The sequence below is a fragment of the Calcarisporiella thermophila genome (assembly GCF_041956535.1).
Source record: "Calcarisporiella thermophila strain CBS 279.70 unplaced genomic scaffold VTP21scaffold_12, whole genome shotgun sequence".
Taxonomy (NCBI): Eukaryota; Fungi; Calcarisporiellomycota; class Calcarisporiellomycetes; order Calcarisporiellales; family Calcarisporiellaceae; genus Calcarisporiella; species Calcarisporiella thermophila.
The window spans coordinates 203,529-228,728 of record NW_027192202.1 but is presented as its reverse complement, the minus strand read 5'-3'; the positions used below and the strand labels follow the sequence as shown (position 1 = coordinate 228,728).

The 25,200-nt window shown below is 40.3% G+C and overlaps 12 protein-coding genes and 1 non-coding gene across 13 annotated transcripts; 7 read left to right on the top strand and 6 right to left on the bottom strand.

The window, feature by feature from the left end:
- Window positions 1-130: 130 nt before the first annotated feature.
- VTP21DRAFT_1602 (uncharacterized protein) lies at window positions 131-1,292 on the top strand (the record flags this gene model as incomplete). Its single annotated transcript, XM_069391708.1, has 3 exons — window positions 131-226; window positions 299-388; window positions 450-1,292. 3 exons carry the CDS (start codon window positions 131-133, stop codon window positions 1,290-1,292), a joined length of 1,029 nt encoding a protein of 342 aa, XP_069250939.1.
- Window positions 1,293-1,605: 313 nt separating this feature from the next.
- VTP21DRAFT_1601 (uncharacterized protein) lies at window positions 1,606-3,560 on the top strand (the record flags this gene model as incomplete). The annotated part of the gene is made up of 6 exons (XM_069391707.1): window positions 1,606-1,764; window positions 1,845-2,511; window positions 2,569-2,679; window positions 2,740-2,839; window positions 3,444-3,472; window positions 3,547-3,560. The coding sequence occupies 6 exons, from the start codon at window positions 1,606-1,608 to the stop codon at window positions 3,558-3,560; spliced, it is 1,080 nt and encodes a 359-aa protein (XP_069250938.1).
- A 542-nt stretch (window positions 3,561-4,102) lies between these two features.
- Window positions 4,103-6,576, top strand: VTP21DRAFT_1600 (uncharacterized protein; the record flags this gene model as incomplete). Its single annotated transcript, XM_069391706.1, has 3 exons — window positions 4,103-4,267; window positions 4,423-4,764; window positions 4,846-6,576. 3 exons carry the CDS (start codon window positions 4,103-4,105, stop codon window positions 6,574-6,576), a joined length of 2,238 nt encoding a protein of 745 aa, XP_069250937.1.
- Window positions 6,577-8,037: 1,461 nt separating this feature from the next.
- Window positions 8,038-8,439, top strand: VTP21DRAFT_1599 (uncharacterized protein; the record flags this gene model as incomplete). The annotated part of the gene is made up of 2 exons (XM_069391703.1): window positions 8,038-8,203; window positions 8,285-8,439. 2 exons carry the CDS (start codon window positions 8,038-8,040, stop codon window positions 8,437-8,439), a joined length of 321 nt encoding a protein of 106 aa, XP_069250936.1.
- Window positions 8,440-8,665: 226 nt separating this feature from the next.
- Window positions 8,666-9,151, bottom strand: VTP21DRAFT_1598 (uncharacterized protein; the record flags this gene model as incomplete). Its single annotated transcript, XM_069391702.1, has 3 exons — window positions 8,666-8,761; window positions 8,821-8,939; window positions 9,010-9,151. 3 exons carry the CDS (start codon window positions 9,149-9,151, stop codon window positions 8,666-8,668), a joined length of 357 nt encoding a protein of 118 aa, XP_069250935.1.
- Window positions 9,152-9,454: 303 nt separating this feature from the next.
- VTP21DRAFT_1597 (uncharacterized protein) lies at window positions 9,455-10,596 on the top strand (the record flags this gene model as incomplete). Its single annotated transcript, XM_069391701.1, has 6 exons — window positions 9,455-9,486; window positions 9,564-9,670; window positions 9,735-9,819; window positions 9,883-10,007; window positions 10,078-10,415; window positions 10,483-10,596. The coding sequence occupies 6 exons, from the start codon at window positions 9,455-9,457 to the stop codon at window positions 10,594-10,596; spliced, it is 801 nt and encodes a 266-aa protein (XP_069250934.1).
- Window positions 10,597-10,962: 366 nt separating this feature from the next.
- On the bottom strand, window positions 10,963-12,216 carry VTP21DRAFT_1596 (uncharacterized protein; the record flags this gene model as incomplete). The annotated part of the gene is made up of 3 exons (XM_069391700.1): window positions 10,963-11,636; window positions 11,698-12,051; window positions 12,108-12,216. The coding sequence occupies 3 exons, from the start codon at window positions 12,214-12,216 to the stop codon at window positions 10,963-10,965; spliced, it is 1,137 nt and encodes a 378-aa protein (XP_069250933.1).
- Window positions 12,217-13,516: 1,300 nt separating this feature from the next.
- Window positions 13,517-15,418, top strand: VTP21DRAFT_1595 (uncharacterized protein; the record flags this gene model as incomplete). The annotated part of the gene is made up of 6 exons (XM_069391699.1): window positions 13,517-13,684; window positions 13,760-14,059; window positions 14,132-14,517; window positions 14,680-14,915; window positions 14,987-15,303; window positions 15,380-15,418. The coding sequence occupies 6 exons, from the start codon at window positions 13,517-13,519 to the stop codon at window positions 15,416-15,418; spliced, it is 1,446 nt and encodes a 481-aa protein (XP_069250932.1).
- A 198-nt stretch (window positions 15,419-15,616) lies between these two features.
- VTP21DRAFT_1594 (uncharacterized protein) lies at window positions 15,617-16,869 on the bottom strand (the record flags this gene model as incomplete). Its single annotated transcript, XM_069391698.1, has 6 exons — window positions 15,617-15,752; window positions 15,848-16,247; window positions 16,320-16,383; window positions 16,440-16,472; window positions 16,533-16,684; window positions 16,752-16,869. The coding sequence occupies 6 exons, from the start codon at window positions 16,867-16,869 to the stop codon at window positions 15,617-15,619; spliced, it is 903 nt and encodes a 300-aa protein (XP_069250931.1).
- Window positions 16,870-18,402: 1,533 nt separating this feature from the next.
- VTP21DRAFT_1593 (uncharacterized protein) lies at window positions 18,403-20,182 on the bottom strand (the record flags this gene model as incomplete). Its single annotated transcript, XM_069391697.1, has 3 exons — window positions 18,403-18,968; window positions 19,096-19,935; window positions 20,149-20,182. The coding sequence occupies 3 exons, from the start codon at window positions 20,180-20,182 to the stop codon at window positions 18,403-18,405; spliced, it is 1,440 nt and encodes a 479-aa protein (XP_069250930.1).
- A 1,169-nt stretch (window positions 20,183-21,351) lies between these two features.
- Window positions 21,352-23,471, bottom strand: VTP21DRAFT_1592 (uncharacterized protein; the record flags this gene model as incomplete). Its single annotated transcript, XM_069391696.1, has 3 exons — window positions 21,352-23,134; window positions 23,197-23,356; window positions 23,438-23,471. 3 exons carry the CDS (start codon window positions 23,469-23,471, stop codon window positions 21,352-21,354), a joined length of 1,977 nt encoding a protein of 658 aa, XP_069250929.1.
- Window positions 23,472-24,560: 1,089 nt separating this feature from the next.
- VTP21DRAFT_1591 (uncharacterized protein) lies at window positions 24,561-24,851 on the top strand (the record flags this gene model as incomplete). The annotated part of the gene is made up of 2 exons (XM_069391695.1): window positions 24,561-24,629; window positions 24,693-24,851. 2 exons carry the CDS (start codon window positions 24,561-24,563, stop codon window positions 24,849-24,851), a joined length of 228 nt encoding a protein of 75 aa, XP_069250928.1.
- A 182-nt stretch (window positions 24,852-25,033) lies between these two features.
- VTP21DRAFT_t157 lies at window positions 25,034-25,105 on the bottom strand. Its single transcript has one exon. It is a non-coding gene; the product is annotated as a tRNA-Gln (tRNA).
- Between the last annotated feature and the right edge of the window lie 95 nt (window positions 25,106-25,200).

Below are 25,200 nucleotides of genomic sequence, written 5' to 3'. Positions count from 1 at the left end.
ATTAATGAACCTCACTATTCACATGTGTCTCTGAGCGATTTGTACTTCTGATTTACTTTACTTCACCAAATCCCTCTCTCTCCCTCGTTTCCTTCTCCCCTCTTTTTAGCAAAAGTAGCTAGCCGATACTATGGGCAAATGGCACCATGAAAAATTTGATGACACGCTGAACCATAAGTTTAGACGCCTGTTTGATGCGGTGAATGAGAAGGGCAAGAGGGAGGAGGTAAATAACCGGGAGCTTTTATTGCTTTAATTAGAGTTACGAATATATTCTCTCCAAAATTATAATATAAAGGGCGATAACATACTTACGTTCGACCAGTTTGCGGATATGTTGGATGTGAATGATAAATGTGTGCGCAAGCTATTCGAGATAATTATCAAGGTAATTCTTTATCTCTGAAGTCGCGGCTATTTGTTTTTTAATTTTTTTCTTAACCAATTAGGAGACTGCTCAGAAGCAGAAACGTGGTCGCCAATCTTCACAAGCACCATATCCTAGCTCAAACACATCTTCCTCGTATCATCGGTTGCGCAGTCGTGCGAACCATGTATCCGCAAGCACAATGCCCCTTCTTCAAACGCTTGCTACAGTTGCTGTGGCCAATGGAGGAGAATTGGTATTGGATAACTCCACTGGCGATAACGCCCGTGGTGTCGGGGATATCGACATCATGATTGATGCATGGCCTATGTCTTCGCGTGCCGGAGGAGCAAATGATGGGTTTGCGAGACCATTCTCACCTTTCCCGGATATTGGGGGTGGAGGTGGTGGCGCAACAGCATCAGAAGAAACACCACCGTATTCTCCTCCTACCCATGCGGCGCACTCTTCCGGGGGAGATCGCCTATCAGATCGTTTGTTTGAGCGCTTAGCTGCCCGCCGTGGTCCTTTGCGGGGTTTGCTGGGTGCTGGAGGACTTGATGGCGGGTCTGGGTTAGGGAGGGATACAGAAAGAAGCCTGGCAGACAGACGCGGAGTGCGGATGGCACCTGGATTCGAACGCTCCATCCTTTTAAATAATAATGGAGGGGGTAGGAGACGACGCCCGTCGTCCTCTGCAAATCTCAGTAATGCCGGTCTCTTGCCCGAAATCTCGGTTAGAACAGGTGGTGATATGGCCTTTTTGCCACCTATATCTCAGCGTGTTGAACATCGTGGGAATGAACGGGAACGATTAGAAGCTGAGGGTAGGGAGCAGGAGGGAGTCGGAGATGAAGGATTATCATTGGGATTGCAAATTTTTTCGCCGTTGGCAGAATATGGGCTTATGGACAATTCACTATAGTTTTCATATCTCATGGCTGTTTCCTTTCCTTTTTTGGCCATCCTCTAGCTCATTGTTTTCCTCTCTTTATTTATTAGTCCTATGATATTGAAATACTTATGCCTTTTATTATCATTTCTTAGCTTTGGTTTTGCAAGAAGTTGTCTATTGTTTCCTTTTATTGTTTTCTGTTATTTTCCATTCTATTTGTAATAAAAGACTAAATACCAGAATGGTGCTGTGGCTGGTTTGCGAGATCGTTCCGAAATCTATCATTGTATAATTAAATTTTTGAGAATACGTGTCTGATGGTTTGTGTATAAGAATAGGAAAAATGAAGGGCACCCTGTTCCTTTTGATTCTGCTCTTAGTGCTACACACAGCCTCTCCGGCGGTCAGAGAGTATTTTTGTGCTAATATCCCGCATTCATTTTTTCCGAATGCGATCCAGGAGGTTCTGAAGCAGAGAATTTGTCGGTGTGCCGTTGCTGAGGTGGTGTAAATACCTCTGCTCACCATGGATGCTAGCATCACATTTTTTTTGCCTGTATTAATTAGCAAATGTTTTCACAGAATAGTCACGAAGTAGATACCCCATCTTATTCAACTGCACCTCTTCGCAAAACCAATGCTTACCAGCGCACTCTGGCTATTATTAAACCTGACGCATATCCTCAGCACAAAGACGCTATTCTTTTTCTCCTCAGCGCTTCTGCTCTGAATGTCCATCGCCAAAAAGAGGTCAAACTTTCACTAGCTCAGGCACGAGAATTCTACCGCGAGCATCAAGATAAACCATTCTACGATGAGTTAACACAATGGATGAGTAGCACACCCATATATGCAATGGAGCTTAGGGGTCCCAATGCTATCAAAGCTTGGAGAGATATGCTTGGGCCCACGAACTCCGAGAGAGCTCGAAAAGAGAAACCTCAGAGTGTTAGAGCTAAATTTGGCAAGGATGGTAGTTGGAATGCAGCACACGGTAGTGATTCAGTTGAGAATGCGGAGCGAGAAATAAACATAGTATTCGGGGAAGAGAATATAAAAGAGAGGGGTGGTCAAATCAACATGGGAGCGGCGGCACCAAGGCTAATAGAAGCCGCTGGAAGAGCTGTTGTAAAGCGCCTTGTATATTTTTATAAAGCGGTGAATAGGCGGGTATACGAACATGTTATTATCCCATTTTACGGTGCCGACAGGTCTATCATGCCAACTTCTAATATCGAGGAAACAAAATGTAAACAAATAAATATTCTATTACAAATTACTACTTGAATTAACGGATATTTCGCAGCTTTCATCTCCCATCACGCAGAGTCCACCAGTTTTTCTTTATCGAACGGGAATACCCCCGTGCTCGCCACACATGACCCAGAGCTAAAGGATAGAGAGCCAAAACCTATTGGTATTGAATCCGGTTTAATATCAGACCCAACTCTCAATACTAACATTTTCGCAATTGTAGATAAGAGTAATTATCATGCCTCTGACCAGAGTGCTAGATCTATCAATAAACCCACCACCATCGAGCAGTCTGCGTCGAAGCGAAAATATTCAGAAGAATTGTAATGATAAAGTGGATATTGTTGTGTAGCTTTCACGCCTTTTCTTTGTGTCTTCCTTTTGATACTGTTTTAAATTCGATTTTGTCATTTCTAACTTATCCATAAATTTTACTGATTGGATTTGGATTGGGTAGTTGGTGGTGTAATATCAAACTATTAGCAGTCACACCTGTATACTTCATTCTCAAGAGTGCAAAGTATTTTCCCTGGTTCTTTCTTTCATTCTTTTCACAACAAAATTTATCCTACAGTTGAGAATTTTAATGCTATCTCTTTAAAAAAAACTCCAGCCAACTTTTATACCTCACTGAAAGACATTATATGTTGTCAAAGCACAGCTCAGCCAGAAAAAAATCGTTCTCCATGGGGTGAATTCTAACTGCCGTTACTTTACGAAAGATTCGAGTTTTCTCTATAGAATACAAAGCAAGACAATGGCGAGCTAGTCTTAGCAAATACTATGGGAAATAGGGAGTAAGAGAGAAGAGAACAGTGCTTCGGTCGAATTCAATATTTTGCTTACAATGACCTTGGGCTCTAATGACAATTGAATTACGAAATTGTCAGCTTTTTGCCTCTCTCTTGATGTATGCATAGCATTTAGTTGCCGTTTTCAGTCGTGTGGATGTAAAGGTAAGGAAGCACTCTCAATATATGGATGTTTATTATATTGAAAGCTGATTGTTTTTATCTCATTATTCTATTAGTTTACATGATATGAATATTTTCACAGAGAGCTATACAAAGTAGAACATACATATCCAACTGGAAAGAAGCTCGTTATGAGGGTAATACATCATACAGCGATCATATTTTTAGCTAAGCCGCACTGTGAAAGAAGAAAAAACTATAGGAGTTTTATGATGGAATGCAAAGAATAAGTGTCCAAGTTGGCAGGCCAAAGTTTTTTTTTCTAAGGATAGAGGTCCTCTTTATTTGATCCAAGTTTATCCAGCGTAAAGTGTATAGCATCAAGTCGTCTCTTTACGAGACTTTTTGAAGTGGAATTTTGGAAGATCCGCTAAGCCACCAATTTTGCCCCAATTTTTTCTCAAATTTTTACTTTATGGGTTGGCTGATAGGCAGCGACTGGACAGCGTCGGAAAAAATAAACATTGCCATCATTGCTACTATTATTTTTCATCACTTCTCATTGATCATTTTCCGTATCTCCAGTTTTTTAATTTTTACACACTAACATATAGTTGTAACGATACATTTTATAAAAATTTTTTTCTGATTTTGTAATGAGAACAAAAAGCAATGACTAAATCACCGCCAGGACCTCGATTTCGACGGCAGAAGCTTGGACCACGGCAGCTTCTGCCAGTATACCGTCAGTCAGACATTCCCGACCTCGACGAGGCAGACTCGCTGAAGCGTGCCGTGCCTCTCGTCGAGACGGGCGTCGATAAGGAGGAGGAGGAGGTAAATAGATAATATACTATACTATTGTAAAAATCATGTGGCGATTTCTGATTGGATGGGCGTTGCTTTATTGTTTTTTTTTCAATGAGTCATGAACCAATTTTATTTCTGAAACTTTTTTCTAACTTAAACTTTTCCTTTTTTGTAAACTATAGGAGCACCATCTGCAGGCGGCTATATCTGCTAAGCAGGCGGCGGTGACGACAGGCGAGGGTGCGCCGCTCTATATCCCTACCCCAGATGCGTCGCGTCATATTGAAAATTATGATGCGCTCTACAAAAATTCCTTTGCAATGCCTTCCACGCTGATACGTTTCTCAAGCACTGTCGAAGATTGTGTCGGATGTCCTTACTGTATGGATGAGGAGGACGAGGCATGGCTTGTAGAACACAATAAGCGTGCAAAAAAGGATGCTTGTATGACTGAGGATCAATTCGAGCTTGTCATGTCGCAGCTTGAGAAAGCAACTAATGAAAAGGTGCCCTTCTTGAGTATGGTAGTGTATCTTGATGCAACCTATATGCGCCCGTTTCTACCTAGTGTGTCTGACCCTTTATCTATCTTTGATCCTTGACAGGATGTGACCCAAATTCCTACGCTAGAGGATCTCGAATCAACCTTTGTTGGTGGACAGCTTAATCGGCTTCGCGTATTTGCTCGTCACATTTACCCACATTGGAAAGAGAGACGTACCAAGCGAGGAGGCAAGCAAATAATGCCTCAGTTACGTATGGAAGATACCCTCCGTAATGAAGCAGATCCATATTTGTGCTTCCGCCGGCGCGAGACCCGCCCAATGCGTAAGACTCGCGGCCGCGACAATCAGGCTCTGGACAAACTCCGCCGCCTCCGTCACGAGATGGAAACGGCCCGAAGTCTTTTGGAGATGGTCAGCCGCCGCGAGAAATACCGAAAAGAATCTTTGGTGATCGAACACATGATCTTCGAGCAAAAGTGTAAATTCAAGCTCTATCAGCGTCGCCTGGGCATACGCGAGGAGGATGACGAATTTTTGCGTGCAAAGAAGAAAAGGAAGGTTTCTGCGTTGTCCGAAGTATCGAGTGCAACTCTGAAGATTCCACTTGGGAAAATTCGAAGTGGAAGCGCAGAGCCAAGTCCCACTTCTGCTACTCCGGGCATGAGCGCGAGTATGGCGGCGGCGATGGCGGCGGCGCGGGAACGTGCTCTTATTGAAGGAGAATTGGCGAGGTACAGAGAACGCAATGCGTTATGGGAGGATGTTACCCAGAATCCCTACCAACCGCTACCGATACCATACCCCCTTACTTACTTCAAGCGGTTGTCTGCGGCAAATTCCTCTGTAAATTATCACCACCACCACCACCACCACCACCATGGAGGACAGCCAGCATGGAAGTACCGTAAGCGTGTAGGACGTGGTGGCCGCATCTTTTTGGACCGTCGGTGCGGGAGTCCGGCAGTGGACATCATGGATGGCGCTGCAGATCTAAGGGCTGACCGATACAAATTCGATAATGATCTGAGCGAAGGGGAGGATACCATTGTGCTAGACGACATGAAACGAAGCGCAATTAGACTACGTTGCAAGCTACTTAATGACGCGGACCTCTGGAATTTGATGATCCGTTCAACATACCATCCAAGCTCTACTGGCTCTGGAGGTGAAGGAGGGCATTCCGGAGTGCGATCAAGTCATTTGTTCACGCCCACTGGTCAACGAAAACCCGGTGGACAGCAGATACCAGTGGGGGCCGGGACACGTGGGGGAGCTACGCAGTCTGGAATAAGACGTGGTATCCCGCCTTCAAAAGTAGGACACTCTCAGCAACAGCAACAGTCATCTTCTGTAGCCGGTGTCAATGGCACAGGTGGAGTGCAGAGGAACTGGGCAGTTGAACTAGCATTGCCTCTGCAACAAAGCGTTAACTCAACGAGTTCCTCTGCCAATGGCACAAATGGAGTTTCTAATGCATCGCCCAGGATACCGAGTGGAATGGCCAACGGTGTCCCGGCAACAAAGCGGCAGAAGACTTCCGCAACGCCACAGTCATCACCCCATACAATGACCCCCACTACTTCAGCAGGATCGGGCAACGCCACAAGCGCAGTCGGCAACCGCGTTCAGTTGACCTCGACTGGTCTAGCGCTTCCGTCCAATGCTCTCGCTGCATCTCCCCTTGCTGCGGGACGCAATCTGAATGGGCATGTCTCGGCTGCTGCTGCTGTGGCCATGATGAATGGATTAGCACGAGCAGCTAACGGTGTGGGCGGCGTAGCTCATGGGAAGGGTGTTCATGGAGGAACGTTACAGCGCCAAGGATGGTAGAGCCACATTTTTTTTTTACTATTTTTCTCTTTTATATATTAAAATTTCTTAGTTGATCATTTTTCAATCTTTTTTTTTTGTTTGTTAATAGTTGAGATATGTTTTTTTTCCTTTTTTCTCAAGAGATGGGATACTTTTTTTGGCTTAATCTATCGGCTCTTTGCATTTTTTTTTTTTTCTATTTTCTTGATTGTATAAAGATTTACTTTTCTTCACCCTTCATTTCTTTTATTTGATTTTGTCTTATTTAGCTCTTGTGATAAGACTGAATACAAATAGAATATGTTGTGCTTATAATGGAACTCTATTGGGTGAGCTCAACAATAGCAATGAAATAAGCATTCCCTAACTTTTGCTCAAATGTCACTACATTTGAGCAAAAGTTACCTTGAGTACCTTGAGTATAGTCCTCAAATTACACTTAGATAATCTAAGATATACTTTTAGCTCAATTGCTGATATGCTAATGAGAGTTTTTCGATCTTTTACATCGGTGGCTATTCTAATAGGGTGAAGATACGCTTATTACATTCGCCCTTAGTTGGCTTCGAATCTTGTTTACTTTTCATGCTTTGACGATATACTGATTATATTTTCAGACAAATAGGATATGCAAAAATAGGATCAATATTCACTGATGAATACAGTGTCCTTTTTTTTTCGCGCTCTTGTGATCTCAAAGCAACCTTTAGAGATCCTCTTTCTCTTCCTTGACTCTTCTTGACACCCTCATAGATATGTAGATAGATAGTGGAGGGCGTAATAAAATTTAAAATTTAAAATTGCAACTACAAGCTCAATTTATAGTTCCAACCTATACTCAATGATTAAAATCGTGATGTAAAAAGATGGTTTAAATATTTCTAAGCAATACTAGGACTAAAATATTCCAGCCTTTCAAAATAAAAATCTTGTTAAATTTAAAGTTTCATATACCATGAAGACTCTTTCGTTATTAAGCCGGACATAGTAGTATTTGCGCCAGAAAAATATTCAAGTCATTTATAATCTTATCGCATCAGATTCGATTCATAGCCCTTATAAAGAGTACTTTTTCTGTATTTGTGAACACGATTGCTGTAACTTAGATTAACTGAGATTCAATGCGGAGTGCCACTTTTGTCGTGTAATCGTTGCTCTCTTTAAGACTCATTAAATCTCTTAAAGTAATCATATGAAAATGACACAGGGAATCCGGATACTGGATTGTCCATTTTGAAGGCAAAATATTTATATTTAATAGTTTACAGTGACTATATCCTCTCCCTTCTTGTTTTAAATAGACCGAGTTTAGTAATGAAGATTTTTATTGAAAAATAACCTACCCTAGATCGTAAGAGTGCCACGTGACGCTATTTTTTTGGGGAGTAAAGTCCACATTGCAATTTTTGAACTCCCCCCTATACTTTTCATTTGAAATTAAACAAGTTATTCATTGTACATTGAAGGCAAATCAACAACATGGCAGAACGAACTAGCCCCTATCCAACACCCGACTCGCGTCGACTAGCACATGTGATGTCCGAAAAGAAAAGACGAAATATGATTAACATTAATTTCGAAGAGTTGAGGCAATCTGTCCCTGGATGCAATTCATCAGATTCTAAGGCGGTCATCTTACGAAAAGGTGAAGTAGTTGAGGCCATGTCTTCAATTTCCTTGCACCTTCACTTCAGTGACATTCCTAATCCACTTTGTCCCATTTTAGCAACAGAGTATATCAATCAATTGAGATCAGAAAATGAAAAGTTACGACACTTGCAAGGCGCTCCCTCAACCGATTCAAAGACGGAATCAAGATTCGCAGCTTCATCCGATTCATCCTATGTCTACGGTGTACCAATAGGAGATTCAAGCAGCTGAGACGCGTAAGAATGTAGGAGGGAAGTTAAAGCTACAGTTCGAATACTCGTCTCTTTTTAATTCACTTCATTCACTTGCTTTTAGAGCTTTCAACTATACTTTTATATACTGTGTATTTTCTTCCTTGTTCAAACTTTTTTTATTTGCTTGACTGGTTTTTTTTTGGTGGCTATTGATAATGGTTTTTTTATTAAAAATAAACCGTTTATTTATAATAAGAATTCTACTAATATCCTTTCTCCTTTTTCTTACGATACTTCTTTGCTGGTTTTTCATCTTCCTCTTGTGAAACATCATCAGGACAATATGCAACATTGTTGTCCTAATAATGAGAATATTTAGCAAGTGGGCATGTCTAGTAGAAATGGAGAGGATACATACCGGGCAACATGGATCAACTGTCTTACGAAGACAGCTATCTGCACACTCATCTGGACAGGGAATTGCGTGAAACACGTTACAAACTCTCAGGTCGCACATCTTTCTGATATTCGGTACGCCTACGCATATCAGGATAAAAAGTTATAGCAACCATGACTATCAGTAGGGAAGTTCATATCTGTCCCTTACAGTTGTAGTCTGCATCGCATATTGCGGGCGGTCCAAACAGGCCAACAGCATCTGGCGACCCAAGAAGTCGTTTCATTGGAGTCGATGGCATTGCAAGGGCGAGAGCAGCACACCCTAAGAGTATAAGCGGAGAAGTATACATTGCGGGTATAGTGGGCGGGGTATCTCTGAGGGTATAGCGTAAAGGGTATAATGAGGGGTATAGTTAAGGGGGTATAGATACACAAAGGGAAGAGAGAATGTGTAACGTCGTGGGCCAGGGTTTTTATATTGCTCTACGTGCCTTCCTTTCGCTCATAGCTTTCATTTTTACACCTGCTAAGAATGTGGGAGCGTTCTTTGAAATGCAATGGAATTTTGTAACCGACAAGCCACAACCAACGTGCCTTGAAAGCCGGACCATTTTTTTTCATAAGTGGAATAGTTAGAGGGAGTAAATTGTGAGATGGCAGCTAACTTTTGGGCGTCGACACAGAGGTAAAGAATCGAAGAAGGCTTTTTTGACGTTTTTTCATTTCCTTTTTTTATTTCATCCTATTATTTTCGCCCGACAGAGCACATTGGTTACTCGATAGAAATCGTTTAATTCACAGTCAACGCGAGGACCTCAGACATGCCTCAGCATCTGATCTATTAAAAATTAAGATTTGGTTTGCGAATAGTAATATTTATTCTTAGTAATATACAAGGAACCTCTATTGACTTCAATTTCTCTCTCTTTTAAGTTATTCAAAAATTGGGAAAGCGGCTTTCCTTGCGTCAGCAAGTTATTGCCACGGCTTTTGTCTACTTTAAACGTTTTTATACAAAGTAGCTTACACTTTTTAAAATGTCTTCGGCTACTTTGCTAATCCTGTTTTTGGTTTGATAAAGGAATTGCTTTTGTAGAACTGATCCATATCTCGTGCTAACAACATGCGTCTATTTGGCTTGCAAGATCGAGGAGTGCCCATTGCATATTAAGACGGTTGTGGCTGAAATGCGCGCACTGATGCAAGGTAGTAACCATTTTACATCTCCATATGTATTATTCATCACATTCAACTTACGGCTATGCCTTCACTGAAGAATACGGGGGTTTCAACTATGATAGCGCCAAAGTTGCTGAATTTGAGTTTTATCTTCTTGAGGAACTTGAATTCCATCTAATTGTCTGGCATCCTTACCGCACTCTCCTGTCCATTGCCAAAGAGCTTGGTATGCGAGATTTGGGCATTCAGCACGCATGGTTTATTATAAACGACTCATATAGAACCGATGTCTGCTTATTGTATCCTCCACACATGATTGCGCTGGCAGCCATATTTATGACTTGTGTGCTGGATCATGGGGGTGAGTATTTGGGCGAAAGTAAAGGACGGGACATGAAGCAATGGTTTGCTGATTTAAACGTGGAAGTAGAGGAAGTATGTCTTTGAGAGTGATTTTGAAGTTATTGCTTGGAGAAATTAAGTATTTTGACTCCACTTACAGATAATGGAAATCACACAAGAAATACTTACTCTCTACGAATATTGGAGCGAGTATAAATCAGACGCTATTCCCAGTCTATTGCAGAAACTAAGGGAGGCTTCCACATTATCTTGATCCACTAGAGAATATTTGTATATAATAGAGTTTTATATTATGTTATATTATCAACTAAACCAAAACTGGATAATCTCGATAATAAATTGTTGTTTAATCTGGTGGAAATATTCAGTAGAAGAGGGAGCGTGCATATGAATGAGAAAACAACAACAGCTTATTCTATTTATACAAGGAGCTAGTTAAATATAAGAAGGATAAAAAAATTCAAAGGAGGGAATAAATATGATAAAATAATCATAATAAAGTCAGCGTCAATAATAAACAATCAAATTAAAGGAGAGATATATGTGAATCGAAAAAAAAACTAAAACAAAAGGAATAAGCTACAATATTATTTAGATATATATGGAGGATAGTTCATTGTCAGTCTTGGTTTTTGTCTCCCAGTGTTTCTCTCTCCTGCTCCTCGACGCTCATTTGTCCAGAAAGCCCAGTTTCCACTCGCTTGAGCACAGTTTGTCGTAGCGAAACTCCTTGTATCTGAGTGCCTTCATCCTGCAATTCCTTCAATAGCAATTCCTCTCCGTGTTTTCGACGTGCTTCCTCCTGAGCTACGGGATCGTTACCAGCAATAGCCATTGGGGTGGTAAATGCTAATGGACTACTTCCTCGCACACGTGTTTCAGCATCCGCCGTTGGATTGTCTGAGTGGGGCTGCCTTAATTCACCCGTTGTGGCTGAAGTTAAGGTAGAGTTTGGATATGAGAGATCCGAATGATTGTCCCCTTTCTCTCCTCGAGCGAAGGGCGGTGTTATAATAATAGGCATCTCGGAATTGTTTGGGTGTTGCGCTATGTTGTCTAGTGATTGCCACCGCCGGCGTCGTGACCACATAAAAAGCCCAAGTGCCATTAACGCAATGAAGGCCACACAGGCAGCGCTAATTACGCCGATAGCCCAAGGGGGTAGTGAGGTGGAAGTTGAAGTAGGTGTTGATAGGGTACCGGGAGGTGAAGTAGGAGATGGTGCAGATGCAATTTCAGAGACAGAAGGAATTGAAGAAGTGTAAATAGCTATCTTAGGCGCTGAAGCTGGTTCTAAAATGCATATGGGATGGTTATTATCAGTTCAGTTGTGGTTGCATTTTTTAATACTTACGAAGGATGAAGAATTCGGGACTTCTAGGCTTTGGATTATTCGACTGTTCATCATCTACCCGTAAAATTTGCAGCACGTATGTAAGATTTTTATCCACAGGACCAGGCAACTTTTGTTTTGAAATGACATCCGGTATCACCACAACTTCTTTAGTGCCAGTATTCTGGGCTTGCCATTGATAGGTTGGGACAAATACATTATTTTCTTTGAAGAACAACCAGATGATTACTTCGGTAGCAGGCGCGATGGTAGGGTTGAGATTGTTCCAGATGATCTTTTGTGTGCTGTTAATTCTCCAAAGAGAGTTAGGCTGTGGGCTACAGTAAAGGTTGTCACTTCCTCCGCTACATGAATCTATAAATAAAATATAATGAGATTGTATCAATGGATGATGAGGTGGAGAGAATTACTTTGGCGTCGGTGTAAATCTTGTGCAAGCGTGACATGAACATCGCTAGAGAAGAGAAGTCCAAGGAGTACTAGGGGGTTTCGGTAATAATATCGTTTGAGATTGTACATTCTCTGATGTTATGACAAAATCGATCAGACAGAAAAAGGGATCCAGATGATGAAAAAAACTTTTGTAGCCAATTTTAGCAAAACATTCCAATGTGGAATTTTTAAGGATCTTCCTAATTGGATAGGAGTGGGATAGAAAGTAAATATGGCACGCGCTCACACAACACGAATAAAGAGTATTTAAACTGACAGTGATTGTTCAACCGTTGAAGTTTTGAAAAATAAAAATACATCGAATCGAAAAAATATCTTGCATAACTCGATTGTGGATATTTACGTCACTGGGCGCCATTTCTAAATTTACACTTAATACTTATCACTTCGAGACTCTTCCCTACAGCGGCACAGTGCATAGTGACTTCGATCATGGCTGTCCTACTAACTTGCTCTCATTCACTCATGATGAAGCTGCGTTGGGAAAATGCATCATCTAACTCTAGCATTCCTGAATAGGTGCTCAAATTGTTTCCTTTTGCCAGACTTGAGAATATTAATATCCGTGGTCTTAATTGGACAGATTAGGCTCTGAGTTTATGCAAGAAACCTCTCAAAGATAGACTTAAATTCATGAGAATGCAGCATTGTTTTGATCTGACAATACCAATCCCATCAATTAAGAGCAGTTATCAAGGGAAATAGGATTGACTTAGAAAAATGCTATATTCTAGGTTTGAAAATTTCATAGGTTGAGGGTGAATCAATTTTTGTCCAGATATCGCAGAGACATTGTAGGTATTTTAGAACCATTGAATCCATAAATAGTTTCAAAATATCTTATTACTATCCAGTGATGAGATAACTACGTCATCAAAGATATTTATAAATGTACCCTCGTCTCGATTCTTCTACGCTCTCTTTTGCAGTTCTCAAATAATTTACTTCCCAATCCAAGTGATTAGGACTTTGTTAGCTTGTGTCTTTTATTTTTACTCCCCCTTCACCTTTTCCAAACACTACCTGAGCTACTTTGTGGATTCATAAAAGGGGCTGCTTCAAATAGTTTGCATAATCACTCGATTTATAATTTTTGTAAAGATAGAAAAAATAAAAACTTTCGCTTTGTTGACTGAGCTACTGATCTCTTTTAGCCGGATCTTTCTTTCTTTGAACGGGAGGAGAGAAACTTGATCTGATCTTTTATATTTTCTCTTCTGTTTATAAAGAAGGTAAAATTGAAAAAAAAAGTATAAATAGTAAGAAAATAGGAAATTATATTTTATTTTTACGCTTGATCTTTTATATTTTTTTAAGAGCAATTATTTTTGTTTATCTCTTTTCCCTTTGAGGAGTGTAAGACACTATGACGAGCACAAATAGTGTTGAGGTTATCCGCCAAGACTACCAGGCAACTCTTGCTGATCTTACTTTCAACTCCAAGCCCATCATCGATTCCCTTACCATTCTCGCACAAGAGAACAAGTTTGCTGCACCCGCTATAGCTCAAGCCGTTGAGGAGCGGATATACAGTGTAAGTTCTTTTTCCAAAGGTTAGATGAAAGTCTTTGTATTTAATATTTCTACAATATTTCCACAATATTTCCAGGCACATCCAACACAAAAACTTCCTGCACTTTATCTCCTTGATTCCATTTGCAAGAATGTTGGTGGGGCATACATCAACATCTTCTCTCGTAGTATTCGCAATCTTTTTATGGACACATACTCCCGCGTCGACCCGCAGACACGTCGGAGCATGGAGAAGCTTCTTGGAACATGGCGGAGCTGGCGCGATGGACGCCCAGTATTTGCTTACGAAATAATCGATCAAATCGAAAGATCGATGCATGAATTACGGGGACCGGGTCGTGGGCCATCGCTGCAGCAGAGCTATGGAAATGCACAGGTAATTATTCAAGATAACTGCTGTGTATACTGAAATATTTTTTATTTGACGCATTTATTTAATTTGTTTTAGACCGCACCGCCATTCACTTCCCACCAAAACTCTCGTATCACCTCCGCCCCTACATACCCTACCTCCACTCCACTTGCTTCTCAAGCTGGCTCCATACTTTCATTCAATGGTACTCTTCCAGATCTTACTTCTATCTCCACTCTTGTATCCAGTGCTCCTGCTGGCGTGGATCCGAGCGCATGGCTTAGCAGTCTTCTCCTTAATGGAATATCGGGAGGTCTCCCCACATCTCAACCAATACAACTTGTTCAGCCTACGCAGTCCGCACCTTCTACCCCAATCCCTCAATTGGCACAGTCAGCGCAGATAGCAGTTGAGAAAAACCCGACTGAATTGACCGTTAAAGATATAGGAATCATCACATTTTCCAATGCTGATTTGCAAAAGTATGTTATCTTTATGTTTTCAAAATACACGAATCATCCTTTTTATGTTTCCAATAATAATGAAATACGAATCCCTTCTTTTTTTCTTATACCCACATAAACCTCTCGGACAAATTAAATTTACACTATTTTTTTTTTATCTTTTTTATTATTAATTTATAGGCGAAACACAGTTGCAATTACTCTTCTCTACGAGTCCCAACCCCTTCAATGTAAGCAGTGCGGTTTTCGGTACCCCAATACGCCTGCAGGAAAGGCCCAAATGGACGAGCATCTTGATTGGCATTTTCGACAAAACCGTCGTACGCGTGAGAAAAAGCGAGGGCAATCTCGAACCTGGTTCGCCCTGGAGGAGCAATGGATAAAACAGCGGGCGGCAGAAGGCGTAGAATCTCAAGGTACTTTATTATATTTCCCTCCTATTGCAACTAGTACTCAATTTTTTTTCTTATTCCATATCTTTGGATAGCACCAATTTTTGAATTTGATAATAAACCTACTGTTGATGAAGACTCTTCAGTCCAAGAGCAGGCCTCGAAAGTAATAGTTCCAGAGAGTGATCCCGGCCCATGCCCGATCTGTCATGAAAAATTCCGTAGTGTTTGGAGTGATGCTGATGAGGAGTGGATGTACTTAAACGCGGTGGAACTTAATGGGAAGATCTATCATGCTACATGTTATTCCGATGCGTCAAGGGCTGGTACTACTGTTACCACTGTAGCCACCGCGACAATTTCAGTCAATGTTGGAGATGAGGAAAACGCGTTGAAAAGAAAAGCTGAAGACGTAAGTGACAATTGTAGCCAAATATTTTTCCTCATATCTTCATATAGTAATACATATTCTGTTAATGCTTTTATAGGATACAATTGTACCTGACGGGAAGAAGCTTGCTGTTTAATGGACTATTTTTTGTCGACCTTTCTAAATGTATTTTTTTCCTCCATTTTCACATAGATTTTATTTCATTTATTTTTTTCGCCTTTCATTTTTCATTTTATTTTATTTTTTTTCTCGTGTTTTTATTTGCTTTCCTCGTGTCTTCAATGATATTATGGAATAAATATATTATACAATTACGAACAATGCTCTCTATTTCTTAAGGTAACCTTCGTCCCATTTCTCCTATCTTCCCGCTCAACATTATGAACTGTTCAGTGCTCAAATCCTCCGGCCGTAGCATAGGATCCCATTCTTCGGGAAGTGAGAATTGGGGAATTATACCTTTAAGTTTTCTGAACATTATCAATCAAAATTAAAAGAGAAATATTTAGTTAGCGAAGAGCTTCATTGAGTCCAAACATATGAAATTTTGCTAGAGATATCATACTTTGAAATATGGCCGATTGTCTTTCGGCGATGAGTGAAAAAATATCTTGCTACATCTTCGAGCGCATCGTAATATTTCACGCCAGTTGTTTGGCGTTCTAGAAACTGAATAACCGCTGCATCGACTTTTGGTTTTGGCACAAAGACGGTATTTGCAACGTCATATACTCTCTTTACTTCACAAAATGCCTGCGACATTACAGATAGCCGACCTCTCTCTCTTCTTCCAGGTTCTGCGCAAATGCGTTCACCAACTTCTTTCTGAAACATGAGAGTCATTTTTGCGGGAGAAGCGAGAGAGAATAGTCCGGATCTAGTGTGGAGGCGATGAAGCCATTGGAGTAATAAAGGAGTGGCTATGTTAAATGGAAGATTTCCAAGGAGATGCAGAGGTGCCGTATCTAATAAATTAATATTGAACAATTAGGCGAATTATCATAAGAGGAAAGTTGTGAGGTAAACCGAAGAGCTACCTTTGACATTGGCTGCTCTTAAAATATCATCGTGATTAATTGTAAGCATATTGCCGTGGAGAATCTATTATGCTTGACAATATAGATTCAATCTAATATTCTAATTACTATATTACAAACCTTTAATCTTCCATCGGATGCATCTGCAAGTTGCTATTAAATTTACTGAAATAAGTCTACAGGATCTTCTGCCTTGGGAAACTAGACATATACCTTTAGTGTGGGTAGGAACCGCTCATCCCTTTCAACAACCACCACATTCTCCACACCCATATCTAATATAGATCTTGTCAACAGCCCTGGGCCCGGTCCAATCTCAACAACGAACTCAGAGGGTTTCAAGTTTACAGATTTTACAATCTTATCTTTATAGAGAGAAAATGGGGAATAAATTTTGTGAAGTAACAAAGCCTCTTAGAGAATGATAATTACCAGTGACATTTTTGTCAAGTATAAAATTCTGACTCAATCTCTGGCGTGCAGTTAAGCCGTAGATTTTGACTAGATCTCGTACAGCTGGCAGCCGTGGGAGTGTCTTGACGCCATTCATTTGAGTATATGTAGGGTATACAGAAGAGTTCTAATAAAATGTCAACAACTGTGACTTGGGATTTGCCGCCAATTTAATTATATTGCCTAAACAACATGCTAGAGTGTAACGAATGCATTATAGTCTTGATATTTCGATTTTTTTTTTTTCAGATTAGAGCAGATAAACAACAGCATTGTTCACATATATATATTTTTTAAGCTCTAGAAAGGCCGTATCAATCGCCAAATCGCTTTCCCAAAGGATAAACTTAGGAAAAAATGAAGTTTCTCCTAGAAGCTTGCATTTCGAGATACTTTGGGTGTTATTACCGAAATTTGTGCTATTTTATACGAATATTATTAAACAAGCATTAAAGAATTGACAGGGGTAAGGTCATTGAAACCTGGTATTAAAAATGATAATAGAGTTAAAATAATAACTTTCCTATTTACTAATAAAAAAATTAATAGTTAAAGAATTAAAAATACACGCTCTCTTATTTTTCAAAATAGATCCAATCTTCTTCCTTTTGTTGTGAATGGGAAAATTCGTTTCCCAGTTTCTTGGAGACCAACTCCATCTTCACGGTTCTCAACTTAGGTGTTGGCGGACCGCTGTCATAATCATCCCAATTAGATTTCGTCTCCCATTCAAATTTGCCAAAAGAAATTTCTGTAGAATCATCTTGCTCTGTGCCATTAAGATGGTTTTCGCACCTATCCTCCTCCAAAGCAGTATGAAATGACGGTGTTACAATAGAAGACGTGTGTGCATTTGTTGTGGTAGGGTAAGAAACGTAGCAGGAGGTTTGAGAAGAGTTAACAAACTTGCTAGTTTGAACGTTGTTTAGCGCTTGGATGTTGAGCTCAGGCAGAGTAGGTCTTGAAGCTGCGGTGTGTATTGGTCCCCAATTCTTCACTAGTGCCGATGAAGCTCCTTGTCGAACTGTTCTCTCCCTATTTAATGTATCTTTATCTGCTGTTACATTCCCATCCTTGTTGGGAGAAGCATTTGAAGTGGGAGCAAGAGATGAAGGGACCCAGTCTCGTGCGAAAGGATTATTTCTGTTCAGTGTAAGACGAAAAGAAGAAAAAGATCGAACTATTGGTGAGGGTTGCGAAGGCAAAGTTGGGCGAGTGTAATTACTATCTTCACTCGAATCTATTATATTTTGTGCGAGAGACAATCCAGATTTCTCGAGGCCGCTTTCTTCCTCCACGATATTTGCTGCAATATCATACCCATAAGATTCATCGATACACTTATCTATGCACTTTCTACTGTTCCGCTCCTGTGGCGAATCAGATTGCTTAGCAAACACAATTCTACTCTGGGCTTCCTTCCACTCGTTTCCTACTTCGCTTAGTAAATCCTTTTTTTGCCTGTATTGATTCAAGTGCTTCACCCAGCCTCTCTCTCTATTCTTTTTTTCGCACATAATAACACCCTCTTGGTCATTTTCACACAAGTAACTGTTATTTTGCCTATTTTCTAAACTCCCTTCTTGCTCTTGGGTTGCCAGAACAGACTCGAAGAACTGGGATCCATCTGTTAATTCGGCAAGAGCACTAATCGTAGTGCACCGAAGATGCTCGCGATAGAAATTGTAAGGCTCTTTGTTGTTATAATTTGCCCCAGTTTTTTGACGTTGTTGCACGCGATTCTCATGGTTAATCCAAGGTTGAGCCTTAGATTCAGTATATATAGGCGAAATGGATAAATGCTTGCGCGCTTGATATGGTTGGCGAGGGATGATAGTGCATTGCCAGTCACTATCTGAAGAAAGCACGTCCATGCTATGCCGATGTTGTCTATATGCGACAGGATCCAATCGATCGAGGCTTGTATGTGGCTCTCCATATACGGTGTGTCGCCGCCTGTTATCATGCCATCTTGTCTCGTGATTATGACAATAATATGGAAGGTGTAGAGGATAGCAGTGTTGGGAACACGGGGGATTAAAAACAGAATGCTGGTCAATGTTGGCCATAAACAATTCACTTTCTCGACTTGTATTTCTGCTACACGACATAAACACGCCTGGATCCCCGAGATTTCGTGTTGAATAAGCGTCAGGAAGCGGTGAAACACAAGTATAGTAGTCATCTGGTAAGTGTCTGGAGCGACGATGCCATTTAAAACGCGGGTTCCAATAAGGATAGCGGATGCCTGTAAATCCTTTCTCTGATTGACGGTTCCTTCTCAATTTTGCGGAAGGCGATGTCTTACGGAACCAGCACATACAAGCACAAAATACCACCCCGATTAGAGTTACTGCAATCACAGATGCTACGGTCAAGGCAACTACTATCGCCAAAGGGAGTGAGCCAATTTGTTGGTCTTGCTGTTGTTGAAAAGTAGTTGAAGTTGGAAGTGTGGAGGTGGCAGCGTTATTTGGTGGTGCTCTCGTAGGGAATGGGTTCAAACCAGCACCTATTGGGATCGAATCGCCTTTCGGATCTGGTAATATTAATACTCGAAATTGGACTGAGGTTGACCCTTTATAGATATCTTTTGCAGTCAGAATTATAGAAAAGTTTTGAGCCTGTCCCGAAACATCAGGTAAAGGAGCAATTCCTCTAAAAATAAGGTTTTCCGCCTGAAAATTCAACCATCTGGCTTCATAAGCAGCAGTGTAGAGTAGATTTCCTCCGCCAAAATCTGTTACAATATCCCCATTTGCAATCGCAAACTGCACATACTGTCCAAAGAAAACCATTTGATCGGATGGTTGTCGTATTATTTTTGGTGGCGGATGATTGTTGACAATAAGTTGAAATGGGATCACAAGTGTATTAGTTACTGCACCTGCTGCAAGGATGTACGCAGTAAAGGAATATGCATCCGGGGGTGGTGTGCCTTCCATTGTCCATAGTCCTTTATCAAAATTCAACCAAGCAGGTGGAGGTTGACTTCCGTCGGGGCTAAGGGAAAGGGTCAGGTTCAATACTGTAGAAGGTCTTTGTTGGATCACATTACTGGAACCGAACCCTGAGGTGCTAACAGCAAAAGTACTGCTATCGATAGTATAAGAAAATTCCTTTCCACGCGTTGCATACTGGGCAGGGATAGGTTTAGCAACCTCTATGGAAAAGGGAATATCGACACTAACAGAGTATGTACGAGCGACCAAGAAAAGAAGGAAGAGAGATATTAAAAGATATTTCGAATGGGAAAGAAAAATGAAGGGATTGATCTCCCCTCTTCTCAAGCCCATATGAATATACATTGACGGCGTCTGTTTGATTTTAAATCTTAGATTAACTGAATGTGGAGTGTAATATTCTATCAACAAACCTTTGGTAGTAGCTAGCAAATAGCGTGTCACCATACGTTTTTTCGGTTCATAAGGGCCAATGTGGTGAGAGGGTCGATTTGAAGGCAGTTTAATAAGGAGCGTATTTTGTCGCTCTCGACTTGTGAAGGAGTGGTAAGTGAGAATATTAAAGAGTGGAAGAGCTAAGGCCTGTTTCTCTCCCTATTAGAATCAGAGGCTAGTGAGAAAAGTTAGCAACTATAGAACATTTGGATAATAACATAGACACATCCAGCTCGAAATATGCATATAAACTGGTATTTTTTATTAATTCAGAGTGTAATAATGTATCAAGCAATGCTTTGTGTAATCAAGCGCAGAGGATACAAATAGGTATATTGAATACAGTGTTTTAATAGGTTCCACTGTTAGAATTCTAACGGTAATTTAATCCTGTCAGACTTTGAGTCGAATAAAGTAAAAACAATAATAATAACAAAATAAAATGTGGTTAAAAGGATATCTTAAATAAAAAAATACGATGGCGTTAATGGGAAACTTCGATTTTTTTTGGGGGGGAGTGTTAATCGTTGCTATATTCTCTAGATTCTGTTTAAATTCTTCTTTTACTAGAATTTATCTGTAAAGGTTTAAATCTATGTTCGATTCTCCTGTATGCTGGAGCTATTTGGCGTTTGAAGTTCATTTTCAATTATTTATTATATCATAGCTATTAGGAATAAAAGCATATCAATAACTTGTTAACAAAATGAGAATAAAGGACTCTTCAATGTTCTAAACCACGCAAATAAAAAACAATAATTTAAATATATAAAACCATTACCGTAGCAATCATACAAAGTCAGAAAAATAAAAGGATTTCTCTTTTAAAAGAAATGGAGGTGTAAGAGCAATATAAAAATTACATAGGCCAAAAGAAATCTATGCCAACAAGCCCTAAACCCATGAGAAAAAAATCCTTTCCAACTTTAAAAAGTCTATATAAGAAAATAATGCTGAAATGCAAATAAAAAACTGCAACGATAATGATATGCTATATATTATTATATAAGTGAAGGAAGAGAAGGGGGTATAGAACATTGAATAAAAAAAAAATCAATCATTTGCTAATAGCTCTATATAAAAAAGGGATACTAGCCTAAATACCAAATGTAAAGGTAATATATTATATAATATATGAATACTCAGCTGAGCTTTCAGGTTTCTTGCTCACTGTAAGTAAACTAGAACCAGCTCGTTTTGTTGTTGTAATTGCCACCGCCATTGGAGTACGTACCGCCATATCCATTGCCGGTAGCATTGAAGGGAGGATAAACACTATAATCGTTGCCCCACCCATTGGCGTGGTTGTTTGACGGATATCGGTTGTTTGAATTTCCATTTCCCATTTTACGGAAGTCGCGGTTGGCTCCAAAACCGCCGCGACCGCCGCCACGACCGCCTCGCGAACCACCGTTGCTATATCCATTGGAAGTAGTTCGAGTCTCACGTGCAACAGTCTCAAGCCATTGGGGGACATCCTGGTTGGCCTCACGGAGTAGTTGTATCATATCACGCACAATATTTTTGTTATTGCGGTTGAAGAATGCTGTTGCAACTCCAACGTTTCCTGCACGGCCAGTACGACCAATTCGGTGCACATAATCATCGATGTCGGTAGGTAGATCATAGTTAATTACATGTGTTACATTTGGAATATCGAGACCACGCGCAGCAACCGCGGTTGCGACCATGATAGGAGTACGCCCAGTTCTGAAAGACTCAAGAGCACGCTCGCGCTCCCGTTGGGTTCGGTCACCATGGATCGAGGTTGCAGGGAAATTATGCCTTAGCAAAAAATCGCTAAGCATATCGGCCATACGACGTGTTTCGACGAAAACAAGTGTCAACCCGGTGGCGGATTGTGAATGCAGAAGATCCAGTAATACAGAGCGCTTATCATCATCTTCAACATATTCTATTTTTTGAGTGATATTCTCGCTGGTCGAGCCAACACGTCCGATTGTCAAGAAAATATAATCCTTGAGGAAGTCGCGAGCAAGCATTTGGATAGGACGAGGGAAAGTTGCACTGAACATAAGGGTCTGACGGTCATTTACTAGAGGCATGTCTTCTTGTTCGACGATGCGGCGAATTTGAGGTTCAAAGCCCATATCCAACATACGGTCCGCCTCATCCAAGACCAGATAGCGTACATTGCAAAGACCAACGCGACCACGTTCCAAAAGATCAATCAAGCGACCGGGGGTAGCGGTGAGAAGATCACACCCGCGCTCAATTTGGCGTAGCTGAGAGCCGATATCCGAGCCACCATAAACAACGCATGGACGCACCCATGAGCGATAGGCAAATTTACGTGCTTCCTCGTGGATTTGCGAAGCAAGTTCACGAGTCGGGGCCAAAATTAAACATGAGGGGAGAGCTTTTTGGAAGGAAGGGATTGCATCCGGAGTGGATGCAGGTCCTTTCAAGAAGAGCTCAGAGAGGATGGGAAATAGAAAACCGGCAGTTTTTCCGGAACCGGTCTGAGCACAAGCCATCAGGTCACGTCCATTGGCGACAATGGGAATTGAGTGTTTTTGCACAGGTGTAGGGTTTTTGTAGCGAGCCAATTCAATATTGGACAATAAGTGAGGGTCCAGGGGGGGTGAGGTGAACGAGGTTACAGGGGGTGGAACATCGCGCCCTGAAACATCGGATGGGATATCGTCGTATTTATCGAAGTTGATGCCAGTATTTTGACGAGTTGGGTTTTCTTCTGTGCCAAAGAGTTCTTGTTCAAGGCGAGGATTGGGAGGGGCAAGAATATGTTTGCCATCGCGGAATACTCCAGTATCATTTGGCCTTCTATAATTGCCATAGCCACCGTTCATGCCGCCTCTATTTCCACCAAAGCGATCTTGGCGATAACCAGAAGGCGCCCCGCGGTCATTCCAAGAATTACGATAGTTATTACGTTGGTAATCTTGATCTCCACGACCATAATCCGAGCGATTGCCAGTCCATCTATAAAGAATCAAATATTAAAAGATTGTATAGCTAAAGAGATGGTTTTACTATTGATTTACCTATTTTCGGATTTTGTATATCCGTTTCTATAACCACCCTGCGACTGAGAACGTTGCATAGGGTGAACGCCATCACCCGCAATAGATGTATCCTTAATAGCCCCATTGGTCATTCCACGAAGATGTGGTGGGACATACCGACGCTGACCGTTTTGCATGTCTAAATAGTAAGATCAGTTTAAAATGATATTAAAATGAAATTCTGGATGGAGGTACACATTAGATTATACAAATCACTCACCATGTTGCTGGTCAAATCCATTTGGAACCGTCATTGTGAACAGGTATAATTTGATTAATGGGCAAAAGAAAGATAAAAAGAAAACAGAAAAACAAAAAAAATCAAAAAATTTTTGTTTATATATAAGATAATAAGGACAAGCTAGTAAAATTTTTCTTTTTTTGTCCGCACGGTTATTGGTTCGAGGTGCCCATAAAATAAGGAAAAAAGCTAAGGTTTCAAATATTTCTTGACTCATTCGTTATGTTTGTCTAGATTACCTTAGTGGTATAGGGTAAGTATTAGAGCCGATTTTGCTAATCTTGGTAGATTCCTTAATAAATCTCAAACTCAAGACTCATCCAACTAATTTGATTGATCGTTTGTCACAGTAAGATTAATTGCAGATCATGCACTGATTGAGCTATGATTAAGAAAAACTTAAGGCTCACCCTGACGGTGTAAATTATCCTCCCTACTACCTTCAATTTTATAGGTGTAACTGGAGTTCGCATAATCAGCATGTAAATTTGAAGAGTTTATGGACCATCTAACATTTGTTCGTATTTTCTTCTCAGAGAATCTCAAAAAATGATGGGTATCTGGATAATAATAAAGCTATGAGGTAACTTAACATAAAACCTATTTGCCGAGTGCACATTTATTTTACGGAAGTATGCAACGGCCAAGGCCCTAAACATATATATCAGCAATTGCCTCTACTTTAGTTATGAAAGATATAATAACTTGTTTATCAAAATATGGCTCTAATAATGCTAGATTTTACTCTTTTTCGAATGTTCGCATTTTACCAGTCTACTTTGAATTATAGAGCAATAGCAATCATTCAATAAAATATACTTCTACTGATGAAACGAGAATATATAAAAGCAACAATAGATATTTTGAAGTGTAGTATTATTAATTATCAGCAAGTATACTGATGTTTCCTAAGTGACTAAAAATAAAATATATCAAGACAAACTACTAAGATTGCATACTTCGAGTTTGTTGTTGTGATTGACACTCATATTGTTTTTTATACGCCGCATTTCATAGAATAGCGAATTATTCAGCAATCAATTCGGATAAAACGGCTGCTACTTAAATTTGACAAATCGACGTATTTCTTATTCTATGAAAAATGAATGGCGAACAAATATCTTTTAATCAGTCCTTTTCGCAACAGGAATCATCACGATCACACCATGATGTATTAATTAGCTTTACATTGCATTTTGATCTTTAGCTTATAAGTTGTAATTTACTCTAACAGGTATTGCGAAAACACAATGAAAATTATGCCATGCAACAGCAAATGCGTGCGTTACTTCAAACTGCCCACCAAACTACTAGTGGCACTTACGTAGGCCGGATGAGCAAACTGGGTAATAATATTATCCCGGTAATTTATCGACACCATTCCTCACGATAGATGAAATGTACATAAAAAATTTTAAGATTACATACTAATAAATATTCTAATGATCCACTCTCGAAAAATTGAAAAAGCAATTATAATTGTGTCCTTAAATTTTATTATAATTAAGCTATATCATAGATTTATTTAACGCGGGAAGTAAAATCTTAAGTAGAATATAATCAAAATGAAAAAAATGGTCCCACTGAGAATCGAACTCAGGTTACAGGATTCAAAGTCCTGGGTGCTACCGATTACACCATAGGACCCGCTCTGATTTTGGAATGTTGGAATCGTATCGAGATATCTGCAGTAGGACAACCAAGCCAAGCCACGTAATCCCTCAAGCCCTGTTTCACGAAAA